This window comes from Clinocottus analis, unplaced genomic scaffold, assembly GCF_023055335.1.
Source record: "Clinocottus analis isolate CAN_PGR_092001 unplaced genomic scaffold, fCliAna1.0.p SCAF_21, whole genome shotgun sequence".
Classification (NCBI taxonomy): domain Eukaryota; kingdom Metazoa; phylum Chordata; class Actinopteri; order Perciformes; family Cottidae; genus Clinocottus; species Clinocottus analis.
In genome coordinates this window covers 2,153,474-2,170,895 of record NW_027175943.1, presented here as the reverse complement: position 1 = coordinate 2,170,895, position 17,422 = coordinate 2,153,474, and the positions used below count along the sequence as shown (strand labels likewise).

The 17,422-nt window shown below is 46.5% G+C and overlaps 2 protein-coding genes across 2 annotated transcripts in view; both read left to right on the top strand.

Moving 5' to 3' along the window:
- Nucleotides 1–16,600, top strand: part of col4a5 (collagen, type IV, alpha 5 (Alport syndrome)) — a 35,764-nt gene extending 19,164 nt beyond the window's left edge. The window contains exons 10-49 of the mRNA XM_068588055.1: nucleotides 146–208; nucleotides 329–364; nucleotides 747–788; nucleotides 891–983; nucleotides 1,072–1,125; nucleotides 1,235–1,291; nucleotides 1,598–1,642; nucleotides 1,747–1,800; nucleotides 1,884–1,925; nucleotides 2,516–2,609; nucleotides 2,757–3,047; nucleotides 3,554–3,643; nucleotides 3,749–3,819; nucleotides 4,208–4,399; nucleotides 4,485–4,653; nucleotides 4,815–4,907; nucleotides 4,997–5,101; nucleotides 5,205–5,302; nucleotides 5,417–5,567; nucleotides 5,667–5,780; nucleotides 5,880–6,047; nucleotides 6,312–6,401; nucleotides 6,555–6,701; nucleotides 6,815–6,913; nucleotides 7,073–7,162; nucleotides 7,286–7,425; nucleotides 7,513–7,639; nucleotides 7,747–7,926; nucleotides 8,021–8,071; nucleotides 8,159–8,344; nucleotides 11,521–11,654; nucleotides 11,745–11,817; nucleotides 11,912–11,983; nucleotides 12,061–12,189; nucleotides 12,472–12,570; nucleotides 12,673–12,885; nucleotides 13,334–13,511; nucleotides 13,600–13,714; nucleotides 13,790–13,962; nucleotides 14,729–16,600. Of these exons, the coding sequence (XP_068444156.1) occupies nucleotides 146–208; nucleotides 329–364; nucleotides 747–788; nucleotides 891–983; nucleotides 1,072–1,125; nucleotides 1,235–1,291; nucleotides 1,598–1,642; nucleotides 1,747–1,800; nucleotides 1,884–1,925; nucleotides 2,516–2,609; nucleotides 2,757–3,047; nucleotides 3,554–3,643; nucleotides 3,749–3,819; nucleotides 4,208–4,399; nucleotides 4,485–4,653; nucleotides 4,815–4,907; nucleotides 4,997–5,101; nucleotides 5,205–5,302; nucleotides 5,417–5,567; nucleotides 5,667–5,780; nucleotides 5,880–6,047; nucleotides 6,312–6,401; nucleotides 6,555–6,701; nucleotides 6,815–6,913; nucleotides 7,073–7,162; nucleotides 7,286–7,425; nucleotides 7,513–7,639; nucleotides 7,747–7,926; nucleotides 8,021–8,071; nucleotides 8,159–8,344; nucleotides 11,521–11,654; nucleotides 11,745–11,817; nucleotides 11,912–11,983; nucleotides 12,061–12,189; nucleotides 12,472–12,570; nucleotides 12,673–12,885; nucleotides 13,334–13,511; nucleotides 13,600–13,714; nucleotides 13,790–13,962; nucleotides 14,729–14,810 (4,500 nt within the window). The 3' untranslated portion in view covers nucleotides 14,811–16,600. The remainder of the gene's footprint in view (nucleotides 1–145; nucleotides 209–328; nucleotides 365–746; nucleotides 789–890; nucleotides 984–1,071; nucleotides 1,126–1,234; nucleotides 1,292–1,597; nucleotides 1,643–1,746; nucleotides 1,801–1,883; nucleotides 1,926–2,515; nucleotides 2,610–2,756; nucleotides 3,048–3,553; nucleotides 3,644–3,748; nucleotides 3,820–4,207; nucleotides 4,400–4,484; nucleotides 4,654–4,814; nucleotides 4,908–4,996; nucleotides 5,102–5,204; nucleotides 5,303–5,416; nucleotides 5,568–5,666; nucleotides 5,781–5,879; nucleotides 6,048–6,311; nucleotides 6,402–6,554; nucleotides 6,702–6,814; nucleotides 6,914–7,072; nucleotides 7,163–7,285; nucleotides 7,426–7,512; nucleotides 7,640–7,746; nucleotides 7,927–8,020; nucleotides 8,072–8,158; nucleotides 8,345–11,520; nucleotides 11,655–11,744; nucleotides 11,818–11,911; nucleotides 11,984–12,060; nucleotides 12,190–12,471; nucleotides 12,571–12,672; nucleotides 12,886–13,333; nucleotides 13,512–13,599; nucleotides 13,715–13,789; nucleotides 13,963–14,728) is intronic.
- A 585-nt stretch (nucleotides 16,601–17,185) lies between these two features.
- Nucleotides 17,186–17,422, top strand: part of LOC137792391 (GRB2-associated-binding protein 1-like) — a 13,094-nt gene continuing 12,857 nt past the window's right edge. Inside the window, exon 1 of the mRNA XM_068588056.1 lies at nucleotides 17,186–17,422. This exon is cut by the window's right edge and continues 177 nt beyond it. The gene's annotated coding sequence lies outside the window, so the exon portion shown is untranslated.

Genomic DNA, 17,422 nt, shown 5'->3' with positions numbered 1-17,422 from the left:
ATTATCTGATGTGCTCAATATCTCTCATACAAACTATGTAAATATTAATATCCACACCAGTAATAGTTAAACACATAATATCACTCGTTGGAAAGCAATTTATTTTCACAGGATAGTAACTTTTCAGTGTGTGTTCATGTCACAGGGAACCTCCGGACCCGCCGGTTTGCAAGGTCCACTCGGGCCTCCGGGACAACGAGGCTACGAGGTGAAGAAACCTCACACCCACCTTTTGAACCTTAACGCTTCAGTTTTAATGACCAGTTGAACAGTTAAAAGTTAGCGTAAGTAAACGGTAGTAACGTTGTTTTTTGGCGTCGTCTTCCAGGGTCGTCCAGGTCCTCCAGGTCTCCCCGGACCAAAGGTGAGTTCAAGCGTTGACGGAAAAAACAGGGATTTTTAGATGTGAAGTGCATTCTTTTTATTTTCTTAATGGTCTCCTCGTCAGGACATTGTAGTTATACAGGTGTTGGAGCCAGAATGTGTGTGTTTGTTTTGTTTGTTTCTTAGTTTATATAAAACAAACAGAAACACACATTAGAAGCTTAATAATGAATAAAAGCAATATGAATTCAAGGCTAATGCATCAACTCCAAGAGATTCAGGAGGCCCGTACTAGAAGACAGCAATGCAAGGGAGGAAATAACAGAAAGGGGATTAAAAGTAAATAAAAACCAGGGTGAATGGCGCGTCGTCATCATGCGTTTGCTCTCAATGAATCCTCTTTTCTCTGCTTTCTCCAACAGGGGAACATGGGACTGAACTTCCAAGGGCCCAAAGGAGAGAGGGTACACACCGTGTTACCAGAGTCAAAGCTAATAGGAAGCTTTAGGCGTAACACGTGAAGCTCATCTAGTGTGTGTGTGTGTGTGTGTGTGTGTGTGTGACAGGGTGAACCAGGACTGGCAGGACCTCCTGGTCCTCCAGGGCAAGTCGGGGAACAGAAGAGACCACAAGAGACAGAGATCCAGAGAGGAGACAAGGTAACAAGGCCAGATCCGCACTGAGAGAGCAAAGCTACACCGAGCTTGTTAAACAGTTAGATTGAGACTTTGAACTCTTCCTCTGCAGGGTGACCCAGGAAATCCTGGACCACCAGGTGATGCAGGCTACCCAGGACCCCCTGTAAGTACCCCAACCACCCAGAAACTCATGCTAGTGATGCCTTGTAAGCAATAAGTGCTCCACGTAATGGACATGTAGAAACAGAAAAAGACGATGCTGTCGTTCTTAGGGTCCCTCCGGCGGCCAAAAAGGAGACAAGGGAGAAGCGGGCGAAGCGGGAAAACGAGTGAGTACAGAACAGATACACAAATGTACTTCTAAACATACTATGTCCTGACACTTCGTCTGAAGGCCTCAGTGTGCCTCAGAGAACTCATTGGATCATCTAAATGCATCAGGAATTAGTGGAAGTGAACTTTTAGACATATTTGTGCTAAAACTCACCATTCAAACGGCTTTTTGTAGACGTGAGGACGAGTTAAATTGTCCTCTGATGATGGAGGAACAAGACTTCACACACATTTGAAGACTTTTGATAATCAAGGTCTGCCTTGAATCCTGATCCCTGCTTTTTTTTTTCTTCTATCTGCAGGGCAAACCAGGAAAAGATGGCGACCCCGGTTCTCCGGGCTTCCCCGTGAGTCCTGCCCTCCCAAACTATACAATTCAATGCACTTTTTCTTTCTTTGTCATTGCTTAGTCGCATGTCTAACTTACTGCTTTTCCTTTTTTCACTACCAGGGAAGCAAAGGAGATCCCGGTCTGCCAGGTCCTCCTGGCAGGGATGGAGAGAGAGTGAGTTTTCTTCCACTTTTAAAACTGTAGTCCCAAGGCGACCTCATGGTTTTGATAACTTTCTCTTTTTTATTTTATTTTAGGCACAAAAAGGGGATCGTGGATACCCAGGCCCGCCAGGAGTGGTGTGTATTCAACATTGTTCTCATTTGACGAGACGATCTGAACTCAAAATCTACCCATAGTATTTCTTTTTTCTGGCCCTTTCAGGAGATCTTCGTTAGCAAAGTTGCCTTTGAGATTGTTTTCCATGACCATAGGGGAACTGTATGAAGGGTGTTTTTTAAGCACGGCAAATATGATATCGTGGCTGTAAAGACAATAAAAAATGAAGTAAAGAACAAAAAGAAATATACAGAAAATACTCCATTTTCTATATGTGCAAGCGCAACTTATTGCGCTACATCCTCCTGACCACTAGATGGAGACATCTCGCTTCATTCCTCTTGTGTCTTATATTATCTATTAATTAAAACTAAACTTGATTAATTAAAGTAAATAAAAAAACAATACAGGTGTGTATTGTGTCCAATAATGGTCTAAACTTTACCTCGTAACTGGAAATTGAGCTTGAAGAAAAGTGGGAAACTCACCACTAGGTGGTGACGTGCCCCTCTTTCTTACCTTTCTTATTTCTTTCTTATTAAGTCAGTGTGAGTGAGTTGTTTTTTTGCGTTTCCCCTGAACATGTGTTGTGTCTTGTGGTGTTTGCCAGGTGCTCGGCGGGCAGACGGGAGGTCTGCTCGGCCCCAAAGGTGAGGCCGGATTCCCCGGATCACCTGGAATCAAAGGAGACAGAGGACCGTCAGGTAAACACACTCACACCGACACCGAGCACACAAGTACTTGATGAGCTATCAATGTTAATGGTTAGTGATTTAAATGGGTTAAAATTAGATTTCTACTGTTCTCTGAGGGGAATTAACGCGTTTTCAATGTGTCTCGGCCCTCTTCAGGTTTATCCGGACCTCCAGGTCAACCTGGAATTCCCGCTAGCGGCGGCGGCGGCGGTCAGCCCGGCGCTCCGGGCTTCCCGGGAGAGAGAGGGCAGAAGGGAGACCTCGGCCCTCCGGGTCTGTCTTTGCCGGGTCAGCCTGGACGTTCGGGGTCTCCCGGAGGCCAGGGCCCGCCGGGGCCCCCCGGTCCCCCGGGCTTCTCCTCGGGGGGAGGAAACTGCGTCTCTGGAGAGCCCGGGCGTCCCGGCGTGCAGGGGGAGAGAGGCTACCAAGGAGGGTCTGGCCAGAAAGGTGAGACCGTATAGAGATGCTAGATATTAAGACAAAAATATCGTCACCTTTTCTCAAATAATGTTAATTTTTTTCCCGGTTTTTCAGAAAACACAAAAAACACTTGACCAAATGTACCATGACACCGCACAACATACTGTAATACCGGTCAGATTGTGTTATGATTGCTATTATTATGTCCCAGTGAGATTTTCATGGCCAAAATTGCTATCAAAAATGCTAACTAAATTGCTAGCTTAAATGCTAGCTTCAAGATGGCGTCTCAGAAAGCCTGTAAAATGGCCTAAGCCACATTGTCTTTTGACTTAGGCAAAAAAAAATGGCCTAAGTCGCCGTTACGTACTGCAGGGGTAGACTCACATGATCTGTTCAACTGAGGATGTAGGAGGTTTTACCAGAGGTGGCCAGTATTATGAAGAGAGATATGAAAAAGACGATAAAGAAGTGGCTCCGTGTGCTCCGCCATGCTAGAAAACACCGACCTTAGCGCTCGCTTCTTCTTGCAGGTGAAAAGGGCGACACCTGTGTGAACTGCTTCGGTGACACTACCGGCATCCCCGGACCAGCGGGACCCGCGGGTCAGCCCGGATTCCCCGGTAAACGACCGCCCCTGAATGCATCCCTAGTCAGACAAGAGCTTCATGTAGAAATCTTTTGGGAGCGAGTACCAAGGTTCTTCTTTCCCTTTTACCTCCCATCAGGAACTCCCGGATCCCCAGGGATCAAAGGAGACAGAGGATATTCAGGATCCCCTGGAAGCGTTGGACCCGCCGTCAGTACTTTTTACTTTTCCTATAGCGGCAAACATCATCTGAAAACGGATATTTTAAGACATGGCGAATGAATATTCTACTCTGAACATATCCCGTTAGCTTTAAATTAAGGTCATAACCCATTAAGCCCTAATACTATTTATTGTTTCAGTTGTGTTTAGAGGTACATATTATTGTAGCCCTGATTTCTATGTTTAATTTGATACATACCATGTTTTTCCCTTGATCTAATCATATTATCTGATATAAAAGGGTGTCCAATATCAAGGGACCCTAGGGCTCTGTCTTTTGTTGGTAAAACATTTAATTCTGTTTCAGTTTATGACAAATAAATGGAGAAAAAAATGTTCTGCTTCGCTCTCTTCCTTCCTTCTTTTTCCTCTCCAGGGTCCCGCCGGTCCTCCAGGTGGTCCGGGCTTCCCTGGAGAGAAGGGAGACCCGGGTGACGCCCTCACCGTCAGCGGCGTGAGGGGAGACAAGGGCGACACCGGTTTCCCCGGAGGGCCCGGCCTTCCCGGCCTGGACGGACGACCCGGTCGCGACGGACAGCCCGGCGCTCCCGGCGCCAAAGGAACACCCGTGGGTGGCTTTCACTCGCAGCTCGTTTAGACCAACGTATCCGACCCACGATCAGTTTTTGTAAAATTCATATGTGTGCCGACAGGGCTCTCTGCTGGTGAAAGGAGAACGAGGAAGCCCCGGTGAGCCAGGCTCCCCGGGTATTCCTGGAGATCGGGGTTCTCCAGGAAGCCCTGGCTTCGGACCTCAGGGGTCTTCCGGAGAAAAAGGTGGACAAGGCGTGTCAGGAAGACCCGGCGGCCCCGGAGCACCTGGTGAGAATTTTACAATTATTTTGTGAAATTGATTTTTTTTAAAACTAAAAACTCTGGGCTCCGTGACTCTGAACCGTGACTTCTACGATCAGTTCCTGTCGTCCAGTCGTCTTTCATTTCACACAATGTAAACTCACCACACGGACGTTTTTCCGATGCAGGTGCTAAGGGTGAACCGGGCCTGGCGGTGGCTGAGAAGGGCCTACCGGGCCCCAGAGGACTGGACGGCTCACCGGGACTTCCAGGCTCACCGGGTACGCCGTTTGTTATTTTTACGCGTTGTGTTGAAGCATCGCTCTCCTCGAGGTTGACACGTCGTTTCTGTTTATCCGTGTTTCGACAGGCGGCCCGGGACAGCCCGGACAGAACGGTTTCCCTGGCTTACCGGGAGCGAAGGGGGAACCCGGACTCCCCGGCATCGGACTCCCGGGACCCCCGGGAGTCAAAGGTAAAGGCACCGACGAACCTCTCCTTGATCGTCACGCCCTCTTCTCAGTACGTCTTATGCTTCCTTCTCGTGTTTCTTTTTTTGTCCTCTTTCTCTACTCCAGGATTCCCAGGTATCCCCGGCCAGCCGGGATCTCCTGCTGGACCCGGTAGACCCGGAGTAGATGGACTTCCTGGCCAGCCTGGATTTCCTGGAGCTAAGGTTTGTTTAGCAGATTTGGTTAAAAGTCATGGAAAAGTCATCCATTGGTCAAAATGTGTATGAACCCTGGTTAAACTAACTGCTTGCTGCCCGCTGTGTGTGTGTGTGTGACAGGGTGAGCCCGGCTTTGGACTTCCCGGCCCCGCAGGTTTACCGGGACTGCCCGGAGGTAACGGTTTCCCCGGACCAAAGGGAGACCCCGGCTTCTCCGGCGGCCCCGGTTCACCTGGACGCTCTGGATTTGATGGATCTCCGGGAGCTAAAGGTATTCTGCGGTTTGGTTACTTAACGGATAAATCTACTTCTATCCACCCCCGAAAGTTATCAGCGCCGACCCGTACCACCCTGAACTGACTCTGTGCAGGTGATCCCGGATCACCCGGTATACCTGGAGCTCGTGGCCCACCTGGATCCCCCACCTCTGGCTCGCTTGGGCAGCCAGGACCCCCTGGCCCTCCTGGTCCAATGGGACCACCAGGTCAGATATATAAGGATGTATTTCTTTTCATGGGAGAGAGGGAATAAAGCCTCAATTTAATGTAATCGGGCCCCTGACATCTCTGCATCGTCGTTACAGGGTTCCCCGGATCAAATGGAGGGAAGGGAGATCCCGGCCCTCCGGGTCTAGACATCCCCGGTCTGCCCGGAGACAGAGGAAATCCCGGATTCTCGGGATCCCCAGGATCGGTCGGAACTCCAGGACCTCCCGGAGGACCTGGACGGGACGGCCTGCCTGGACTGCCAGGTGAGTACTGACTTCAATGTAACGGGTGGATATGAAGCTTAATATTGCAATATGAGAATAGAGATCCTGGTTGCTTTTCTAGCTGATACAGAGTTATTTGGTATAATAATATTGTGATACATGACACAATAATTAGGTATATGACCATCCATTCAGTACTTAATAATGACTCTGACTATGCGACTGACCGCCTTGCTGTAGCCGAGAGAACGAGGAACTTTGTTATTGCGTATTTAAATGTTCTGCTCTGATGTCTGGCTGCAGGTCAGAAAGGAGAGCCCGGTCCCTTGGGAACCCCAGGACCTTCTGGAGGACCAGGAGGACCAGGAGGACCCGGCGCTCCCGGACTCAAAGGTGTTCACTCCTAACGACATACAAGTAGCATCTACCAATTTATGTTTAGACGACAGAGTTTGCAATCCATAAGATTGCATCTTAAAGAATGAATGCAAGCAACAAATAAAAATGGTTGCTAAACTTCCCTGATTCTTGCGTTTTCCTCTCCAGGTGAACCTGGATTCCAAGGCAGGGACGGTAGTCCCGGCGGTCCTGGTTTTAAAGGAGATCGAGGTGAGCCCGGCCTCCAGGGACCCCCAGGAATCAGCGATCCACCATTGCTTACAAAAGGAACCAAAGGAGAGCCTGGACTACCAGGTATGGCTTAAAACACTTTCGCTGAAGATCAACTACAACACATGTTAGACATATCTAATTACTACTCACTGTTTTGTGGAAACACACGTTGTATTATTGCATTTGTTCTCCAGGTGGACCAGGTCTTTCAGGTCAGAAGGGCATCCCTGGTCCCTCCGGTGACCCTGGACTGCCAGGATCCGATGGACGTCCTGGACTTCCCGGACCATCAGGTGTGTGTTTACCTCCCGTCACACACAGTCACATGCGTACATCTAGACTCACCTACTGATGCAATTTAAAAGGGTTCTTACGGTCATGGAAATCCATTTGTCAAAATGTGTATGAACCCTGAAATAATTTTCTACCGTGCCTTTTCCACGGTGCTGCAGGTCCCAAGGGAGATCCCGGTATCTCAGGAGGCCCAGGAGGTCCTGGAGGTCCAGGAGCAAAAGGCGGCATGGGAGAAATGGGTTTCCCAGGTGGGTTTGAACTCCTACTTGGTTTCCTGGTTGGCCGACGACTGAATGCTGTTCCCAAATGTCTTCCAACATGTAAATTTGTTTTGCTATAAGTGCTGATGTCACACTTTTATGCTGCCACAGGACCATCCGGGCAGAAGGGTCTCCCAGGTCTGTCAGGTAGGCCTGGGTCTCCGGGACAGCCGGGAGGACCTGGATTCCCCGGAGCCAAAGGTGATCCCGGCTCTGCTGGAGTCGGACCACCCGGACCATCTGGAATCAAGGTACTGGAGTCAACCAACGTAAATGTCCTAAAACTGCACATTTCGGGGTTCACACCTCCCATATTTGTTTTGTCATGTCTCTCACAGGGTGAACCAGGTCAGTCAGGGTTCCCAGGAAGTCCAGGACTTAAAGGAACGCCAGGATCACCCGGTATCCCAGGTATATCAGGAGGGCCAGGCAGTAAAGGTGACCCCGGACTCCCAGGATTCCAAGGTAAGCCCGAGGTTTGACAAGGGAAGTCCATGCAGGATGTTATCTACAAATACAATGAAATAATAGTACAATGTATGTTAAACAAAGTCCATCTGCTCTACTGTCAGGTTCTCCGGGTATTCCCGGTCCTAAGGGTCTCGACGGTGGGCCCGGTGGCCCGGGTCTCACCGGAGCTCCCGGTAGACCGGGAGAATCTGGCCGACCGGGAGGACCAGGGTCGCCAGGGGAAAAGGGTCAGGCGGGTCGGGACGGGATCCCGGGACCGGCTGGAATCAAAGGAGACCCAGGTTAGTCAACGTGTTGGGGGAAAAAAGGACGTCACTGTAAATTCAAATTTGCTGTTTGGTTTTGGATAAGACTCACTTCTGATTCACGTTTCAGGTCTTCCTGGTTACGGTGGACCCGGTGCTCCTGGGCTTCCAGGGTTGCCAGGTGAGCAAGCCTTCCCTCTTTCTGTAGCAGTTTGCTTGTTGTGATTATTGTCTCTCCAATGGTCTCTCCACTTTGTCTCTTGCGAAGGTACAAAGGGAGACCCTGGTCTTCCCGGCCCGTCCGGCAGCCCCGGTTTCCCCGGACCCAAAGGAGATGCTGGTTTCCCCGGATCCCCCGGCCCTTCGGGCGCCAACGGTCCCGCCGGTCCTCCGGGACAGGCTGTGGGGGGACAGAAAGGAATCCAAGGAACCCCTGGACCACCAGGAAGAGGAGGTAAAGCCTTTGGATATAGTATTCGTCACCACGTGCTCTGCCAGTACTTGCTGCCTGGTTTTCTGGTCAACTCTGAGGCCTCGCACGAGCGGTGGTTTGAATTTGGAGTACAAAACGTTATTGGTGCAAACTGATGAAGAGAGTGAAGGTGAAAACCAGACAGCAAACGGCAGAAGCCTCACTTTTTTCTTTCTTTTTTTAATTGTGAATGCTTTCATCAGTTGATTTGCATGCGGACGTTGTCGCACCAATCGGCGTCCACAACCTCCACCACCACCACCGGTCTGAGAGTCACTGTTTTGAGCACCGCCTGTCGAGTCATTGACAGTAAATGTTGAAGGTGCTCCTCGCGCCACCAATCACTTGTTTGTCACCGGGGTTCGAACCCCCAAAAAGGAGCATGTGTTCATGGCACTTTGTCTTCTCGACATCATCATGTTCGTATCCATCCGTCCTCGTGTCTGCCTCACCCCCTCGCCCTCTTTTCCTGATCCCACAATTGGGAGCGAAGCTGTAATTTATCAATCTCTCCACAGCCCTGAAGCACTGTGTAGATATGTGTGTGTGTGTGTGTTTGTGTGTTCAGAAGAGGAAGTGTGTGTGTTTGTGTGTCCAGTGTTTAATCATTTTGAAGAATAGTTGGTGTGAAACAGATGAGCCTGAGACAAACTCAGAAAAAACTCTCAACTCGGAACTGAACAAGTTTTATTGGATTCAATGGGATTCAGTGCACATCTAAAATGTTGTTAAGTACTATTTAAATCCTCTGGTTTCTAAAAGCTATAATTCATCAAAAGTTTAACGCACAAAAAAAAATTGTGTTAAGAAAGAAGACGATGAAGAAATCAAAGGCGCTACGATCACCTGAAAGAATGAACTCAGAGTCCAGTTGAGAGCGTTTGGGTTCGTGTCGGGCTTTTGCCGTCTAGTTTGTGTTCTGTCCCACCGATCAGTCATCTGCATGGACACTGTTTGTCCCAACACACTCGGACACTTTTGAGAACGAGCCTAACACAATGCTGGAGAGGACGGACAGTCCCGATGCAATACTCAGATAATACACAAGGGTGACACACACAAGCATCCAGGGAAGAGAACGTATACATTTTTAGAAGGAGAAGTCGAAGGAGACATTTCTCAATACCATGAATACTTTGTTTTAATGTACATATGTAAATTGTATTGGAATTGAACTCACGTTTACATCAAAATACATGGAAACACAATAAATTGTAGCATCGATAGCACTTTTTATGTGTAGTTGTAGTTCTATTATGATAGAAATGGCATTTATTTTTTTAGGAATTATCATGCCAAGATAAGAGCAAACATGTAGGACTTTCTTTTATACATTATTTTACAGATTAGGATTAATATTGATATATAAGACTCTTTAAACCTCCACAGTGTACACTGTCGTGCACTTTTTAAAAGTATAAGTCAGGACTGACCACACACCAGCACTGTGATAGGCTGGTAAACAATACAAAATGAAGTGTTTTCCTGGGTGTCAGGGTGACAAAATGAAGCGATGACATTTTACTGTGTTTCTCCGTGGCTTGGCCCCACCCACTGTGGTGTGGCCCCGCCTCCTCATGCGATGACACGTGCGTCCGGCTCGCCGCAGGTCCCTCAGGTCAGATCAACGACGTCCACTGCACGTCTCCCCCATAGCTCCCACTCTGTGGTCTAATGGGAACACGAGTCCTACTGGGAAAATCATTCCCCTCTTCTCTCTTTTTCGTTTCGTCATTTCTAACGACTGCCTTCTCTCACTTTCCATGCACACTGATGGTAGTTTAACGCACCTGTAACAAAGTAAGAACCTAATTGTTTCACATTAAAAAACAATAACGCACAGTAGTCTTCATGTCATCTGGATCACATGTACGTCAAATGTAAATCTAACATGCAGAATGTGTCCACACTGAAACTAACTCACTTTAAATATTGAATCACTGTTAGTTAGCGTCACAACCTGTAATCCCATTTCTGTTGGGTTTGACTTTAACTCTGTCGTGCTCAATGCTACTGATGACCTAACACGCCTGCTAATGTTTAGCAGGCGTGTTAGATTCCAATGCTCAATCACCACCATGTTAGCTTAGCCTGTTAGCACGCTAACATTAGCTAACACTCTGTTGAGGATGTGATTGAAGGTATTTGGCCAGAAATCGACATTCTGAACAAATTACAAATATGTTTCTACCTTTTTAAAAACCTCAGCGGTTAGCTTAGCACATGTTGAGATACGTAGATCACTTTTACTATAAATCCGATGTGAGACTGTACACAAACTGTATTGGAGCTTTTGCAGTTATCCGCTCAACTTTTTTGTTAACACCTCCTTGCTATAATATCTATAAATATCTTGTTTAGTCTGTTTCTCTAACGATGCTTGCTTCTGTCTAAACCTCATCTTTGTTTATTTCTTTTGCCCTGTGCCGTCACCTCCGGCTTGGCTTTACCCGGGAATTCTGGGAACCGTAGGTCCACCAGGTTAGACTCCAGTGGTTTAATGGTTTTGATATGTGCTCTGTGTGGAAATGAAGGGGCCGATGTTTCAATGTGTCTCGTGCATTTACGAATATATCCTTTAGTTCAGTTTGATCTGTTTTCATCACCCGTCGTGGAGAGTTGTGTGTGAGAGAATGAGTGAAAATCAGATCAGGTCTCGTGTGTTTCTTAACCTTTCTTCACCCCACAGGACAGGCTGGATACTCAGGACTGCTTTTAAGCACCCAAACATGCAGAAAACTACACACACACACACACACACACACACGTTCACTGCAACTGTGTTACTGAAGAGTTTCATTCTGAGGTTTTATCGCCATTCTTTAAGGGAACAAAATTGTTTTTTCGTTTTCCTTTATTTGTCTTTCAACTTCTCTTTTGATTTTGTATTTTTATTGTAATAAAAAGGTATTTTCACTTTCCATTATAAAGTTTAAGATAAGAAGTGAGATTATGGTTTGGAGCAGCTTTTTTCCAGTTTTATTCAACATGTGGCCATTTTAAGAACATCAACCACGAGAATAAAATGCCTTTCTCAGATTATTTATTTTTGTTTTAAAGCAGAAAAACTTCAAACAAAAATAATATAATGATAATCAAAGTGTATTTATACTATTATTCTGTGCCTGACCTTTGGTTTTTGGCGTCTCCGTGTGAAGGGTCACCCGGCCCCCAGGGTCCCCGCGGCCCCGGAGGAAGCGGCGGCGTTAAGGGAGAAAAGGGAATTCCCGGCGCTCCCGGACAGCCGGGCTTCGCTGGACAGAAGGGAGACAGTGGCGTTCCTGGATTCCCGGTAAGCTAATTGTCCAAAAATGTAACTTTTTTTTTTTTAAAACCTTAACCTTCTTCCTGGCACTAACGGAGACCTCGTCTTTCTCACCAGGGCCCCTCTGGTCTTCCCGGTAGCGCTGGTTTTAAGGGCGATGTCGGTCTGCCTGGCGTTCCCGGATTCCCCGGTTAGTCTGCAATACCGTAACCTCGTTGTTCAGCTTTCCAAAAAGTTTCAATCTCGTGAATTCATTCCAAACGTGTCCGTCTTGTTTTTGCCAGGACCGAAGGGAGACCCGGGACTCCCCGGCGGCAGCGGCCTTCCTGGAGATCCTGGAGATCTCGGACCCACTGGTGCGTGGACGCAGTTACTTAAAAATTTAAATGTCTCACGGAGCGTCAAAATAACGCTTTTCCTTCCTCCCCTGCAGGCCCTCCTGGTAACCCCGGTGTCGCTCCCGCTCCCTTCGTGGTGAAGGGAGAGCGAGGACTTCCTGGTCCTCAGGGCCTGCCTGGTGGTCGAGGACTTCCTGGTTCTTCTGGAAGAGACGGACTTCTTGGTGGGTGAACGTGGACCCTCAGACGCGCCTTAACAGTATCGTTCATATTTATGTTTCAATGTGATCACTAAGGACAAGATAGCCGATGAAATCACATATTTATGGTCTTAAAAAATGTTTTTATGAGAATAATATCCATTAATCACTACGAATAACAACAGTCAACTTTCAGCTTTTGTGTATTTCCACGATGCAGAATTTCACAATGAAACACCCCCTCAACTAGTACCAAGTTTGGGGGTCAATTGTCTAACGAAGGGAACTCTGCCTCCCTGTTCTCAGGTCAGCCCGGTGAACCCGGGGACCCCGGTCTGGAGGGTCCTCCGGGCTTCAGCGGCCCACCCGGCAGGAAGGGAGACAACGGACCCGCCGGTCAGCCCGGTGAGTGAAAACAGGAACCCGTAGTAGTGGCGTGAGGCTTTGCGTCGCAGCAGCTTCCCCTTTTTTTTTCCTAACTTGCCTTTTTTCCCCCCTTGATCTCAGGTCAGCGTGGCTACTCTGGTCCCCCCGGTTCAGACGGTCCGCAGGGAGTTCCCGGTCCTCCGGGATCCGTCTCCGCGGCCCACGGCTTCCTCATCACCCGGCACAGCCAGGGATCGGATGTGCCCTCCTGCCCCGACGGGACTGGCCTCATCTACGACGGCTACTCCCTGCTGTACGTGCAGGGCAACGAGAGGGCACACGGACAGGACCTCGGTACGAAGAGATTTCAGCTACTTTCCGCTGCATTTATAAAAAAGGCCAGTAGGTGGCAATGCAGGCTACATCAACGACACCTCAAATACCAGAGACGAAGAGTCTGAGCACGCTCAATGAGCTTATTTTCCTTTTTCCCCCGGTATAACCAGGCGGTAACCAGTTCTGTATTTCTTTATTTATACATGCTTGATACTTGGTGCTGTGGCATATGTTCTCAGTGGCGCAATAGGAAGAGTTTCCTGCCAAGGAAGACATTATAAACATGACATAAGTATTAACCCAGCTTAAGACTTTCCTTCCTAAACACGTTAAAAGACATTGTCAAAAATAGAGCCTGAAACTTCAGCGTGAACAAGAGTAAAATGTCCGTTAGAATAAATATCTGTATTTGTGACCCTGCCGATCCCATTCAATCGTCACACATCTTCCTCTTCCTCGGGTCCAGGCTCGGCCGGCAGCTGTCTGCGCAGGTTCAGCACCATGCCCTTCATGTTCTGCAACATCAACAACGTCTGCAACTTTGCCTCCCGCAACGACTACTCCTACTGGCTGTCCACGCCAGAGCCGATGCCGGCGTCCATGGCTCCCATCACCGGAGAGGGCATCAAGCCTTTCATCAGCAGGTAGAGACAGAGAAAGAAAGAGAGAAGGGGAGGAAGAGGGCAGAGACAAGGGAAGGGAAGGTGTTTGATTGGTCCTTTCTGTGTCCAGGTGTTCGGTGTGTGAAGCTCCAGCCATGGTGATCGCGGTCCACAGTCAGACCATCCAGATCCCCACTTGCCCTTCAAATTGGGAAGCCCTGTGGATCGGATACTCCTTCATGATGGTACGCAAATTTCTATTTCCCCTTTTTGTTTACCAAATGCATACGACTACATGCTTAAACCCTCTTCCTCCCCAGCACACCAGTGCGGGTGCGGAGGGCTCCGGTCAGGCCCTGGCCTCCCCCGGCTCCTGCCTGGAGGAGTTTCGCAGCGCCCCCTTCATCGAGTGCCACGGCAGAGGGACTTGCAACTACTACGGCAACTCTTACAGCTTCTGGCTGGCCACCGTGGAGCCATCCGAGATGTTCAGGTACGAAAAGACCAGTGCCCCTCGCGGCGGTTTAGCGTCCAGAGAAGATGCGGTGTTATTGAGTTTGGTTATTAGGGAGGAGAAAGAGAAATGATACACACGTGTACCCGAAAACAACCAATTTTTAGGCCCTTTTTCTCGAAAATTGCATACCCAAACTAATAAGGGTGTATCTCTCGAACCGCTAGGGATATTTTAATAATTTTGGTGTCGTAATGAAAGGTTACACATGTGAGATTCTGTTCATTGGTGTAAATATCAGTCTATATGTTGCTGGTTAATAGTGAATAAAAATGACACGTGGGAAAAAATGAAAAGGTTTCAGGTCCGCCTATAAAAAAATGACTTTCAGGATGATTATTTCTTTGAAATGATGCAGCTGTCAAGTCCAACTCTAACCCAGACCATAGCACAACAAGTGAACATCCTTTCTGCAAAGGTTGACTTTGAGAAAGTGAAGCAGTACAAAGTTAGAGAGGGTTTAGTACAGGGAACATTCAGGCGAGGGTCATTGGCGCCCATTGGCGCCCATTGGGGCCCATTGGGGGTATTTGTATTTTCTCATGTACCAAACCATATATTTTACTTGCATATAACTTATGGTGTTCAAAACCTCCAAATATAGCAGTTTGGGGCTTTTCTTTCATTAAAAAACCTGTGATTTACAGTTTTTTATAACAATCGCTCAGTCTTCCCCTCCCCGATGGGGTGATTGGATTTTAAAAGGTTAAACTCCTCCCCCCCTCTCCCCCTTTGGCCCTTGCAGGAAGCCCCAGTCGGAGACTCTGAAGGCGGGTAACCTACGGACGCGTGTCAGCCGCTGCGTGGTCTGCATGAAGAGGACGTAACGGCACACACAGCGACACGCAAACCCACCGCTGCCGGGGACGCACGGTCAATAGCGAGAGATGTTTTGGATGACGGGGGGGAGACGAGTCGAGGGCGGGGGGGAGACGGATAGGCCGTGATGAAGAGGTCTCCAATGGTGCATTGTCTTCCAGAAACAAAACATCTTTACAACTTTAAACAATGGTGCTACTGTGCAACACAGCTTAACAAAAAAAAAAAAGAAAATGAAAAAAAAAAAAGAAAGACGTAAATAAATCGTACATTTATTCTTTGTTCCTCTTAAGAAGTACCTCAAAATGAAAGCAGACAAATATCCACTTAAAAGGTGCCATGATGGAAGTGTGACCACAAAAAAGTGCATTTTCCATTCTTTTCCCTTCTTTCTTATCGTTTCCTTTCTCTTCTTGCGGAAAAAAAATCATCATAATTACTTTTAAAAATGTGATTCTGTACCATTTCTAGACAGAAGTGCTGTTTTCCTTTTTTTTGGGGCCTTATTGATGAGGAGTGGATTACCAAAATCCGGCACTTTGACTTCGGAACATCCAAGATGAGAGATGCACTGACGATGAGCTTTTCCTTAGCGAGACTGCCTCTTTTTTATTTTTATGACTAGCTCTTCATTCACACGCTCTTTCTCTCTCTTTCTCCGTCTTTTTTTCTGTCGTTTAACGTTACATTTGGTGGTACTAACCCTGCTGAAGCCCCGCCTCCTAACCATAAGCCCGAACACCTTCTTCCTCTTTAACTTTTTTTTTTGTAAGTAATAAAATGTGTATATTGTGTAAAACACTTTTCTTTTGTTCTTCGTGTAAAAGGTCCTGAATCGGTACCAACTGTTTGTTTTAAGACAAATTTTCCAGGTTCTTTTTTTTTTTTGCTCACACACACTCACACACACATTTACGTCAACGACACACACATCCACTCAGATATTGTACAAAGTGAGGCTTTTATGAATGCAACAGTATTTTATATATAATAAATATATATTTGAATAAAAAAAAAGAGGACAAAAAGGTATATGGACTTTATTCGGCTGCGGGGAGATCGTTCGCTGTTTTTTTTCCAACACAAAGGTCGAGCGTTTGTTGCGCACAGACGGAGCCGTGTTCCCTCAAAACACAACAGTCTCGTGTTGTGTTAACGACGACAATCGCCTCGACCGCTTGTACTCAAACTGTAGAGTGTTGAACTGAAATAAAAGGGGGTTTTGTGTAATGATTGGGGAACGTTACAGATATTTGTTTTAACACATTTGAATTAAATCTCGGCTCCTTGATTAGAAAAACTATTTGTTTTGTGTTTTTTTTTTTTGTTTTTTTTTACCTTTCCAGGCGCTGGGCTTTTTGCTTGTATGAATGAAAGAAAAAAGCCGGAGGTTTTGCACCCGAAACCTTTAAATCCACTTTCGCTGGCTTGAATTTCTATCCAAAATGTTCCGTACTTTTAAATTAGCTTCTCTCACGTCAGGTGTTCGGACTCCTGATGTACTGAAAGTCTACAACAGCTGTTTTTTTTGGGGGGCGAGGGGAAGAATTTTTATTTTTCCTGTGATTTTATTGTTATTTTTATTTTTTCAAAACTGCTTTTATTAATTCTAATTATGTCAATCTGGGGTGCGATTAAAAACAATGTGTATTTGTTTTTCTTTTTTTGTGTTTATTTTACATGTTATGTTATCCAGAAGTTGTTATAAACTTTTAAGACTGAAATAAATACTATGTCCAAAGTGATGTCTCGTGAAAATGTTGTGATCATCACCGAGGAAAAAAGACCCACCGGGAACATTTTGAGAGGTTTATATATATATATATATATATATATATATATATATATATATATATATATATATATATATAATTACTGACTAGTTAATTACTTTTTACTTTCATTTTCCCTTTTCTGCAGGTTTTATTTTTTATTTGACTTTTTTTGCAAGGCTACTGTCATGTCATCATGTATTTGTATCTTAAATATACAAAAACATAACAACTAAATAGTACTAAAACATGCAGCATCAAAGTGATCAATAAAAAATATGAACTTATATTCATTTACTTTTGGTACTTGAAGTACATTCTGAGGCTGTACTGCATGCATATATATATATATATATATATATATATATATATATATATATATATATATATATATATATATATATATATATATATATGGTGCTAATATCAGAGTACTTCTTCCATGTACACGATAACAGCCACTGGGGGAAGTTTCCTGTTATCCTGAGCAACAGTAGAAGGGGAGGAGTGAGAAAGGAGGAGGAGGAGGAGGAAGAAGAAGAGGAGGAGGAAGAAGAGGAGGAGGAGGAAAGGGGGAGGAGAGGAGAGAAAGAATGTCCGAGCCGAGGGAACAATCGGAGAGGGAGAGGAGAGGGAAGAGGGACTCTGCCGGGAAGTAGAAACCCTCTCAGAAGGAGGTGTGACTCAGCCGTGGACGGAGCAGCGAGTATTGATCAGCTGATTTAAACCCTCTTTTAAACTGATTCCTGAAGTCGGATCCTGCTGATTCTTAAAAGGTCATCGGACCAGCCGGAGGGCCGGACGCCTCCAACACCGACTGAGTTCAAGGGAAAGTCCTGAACCCGACT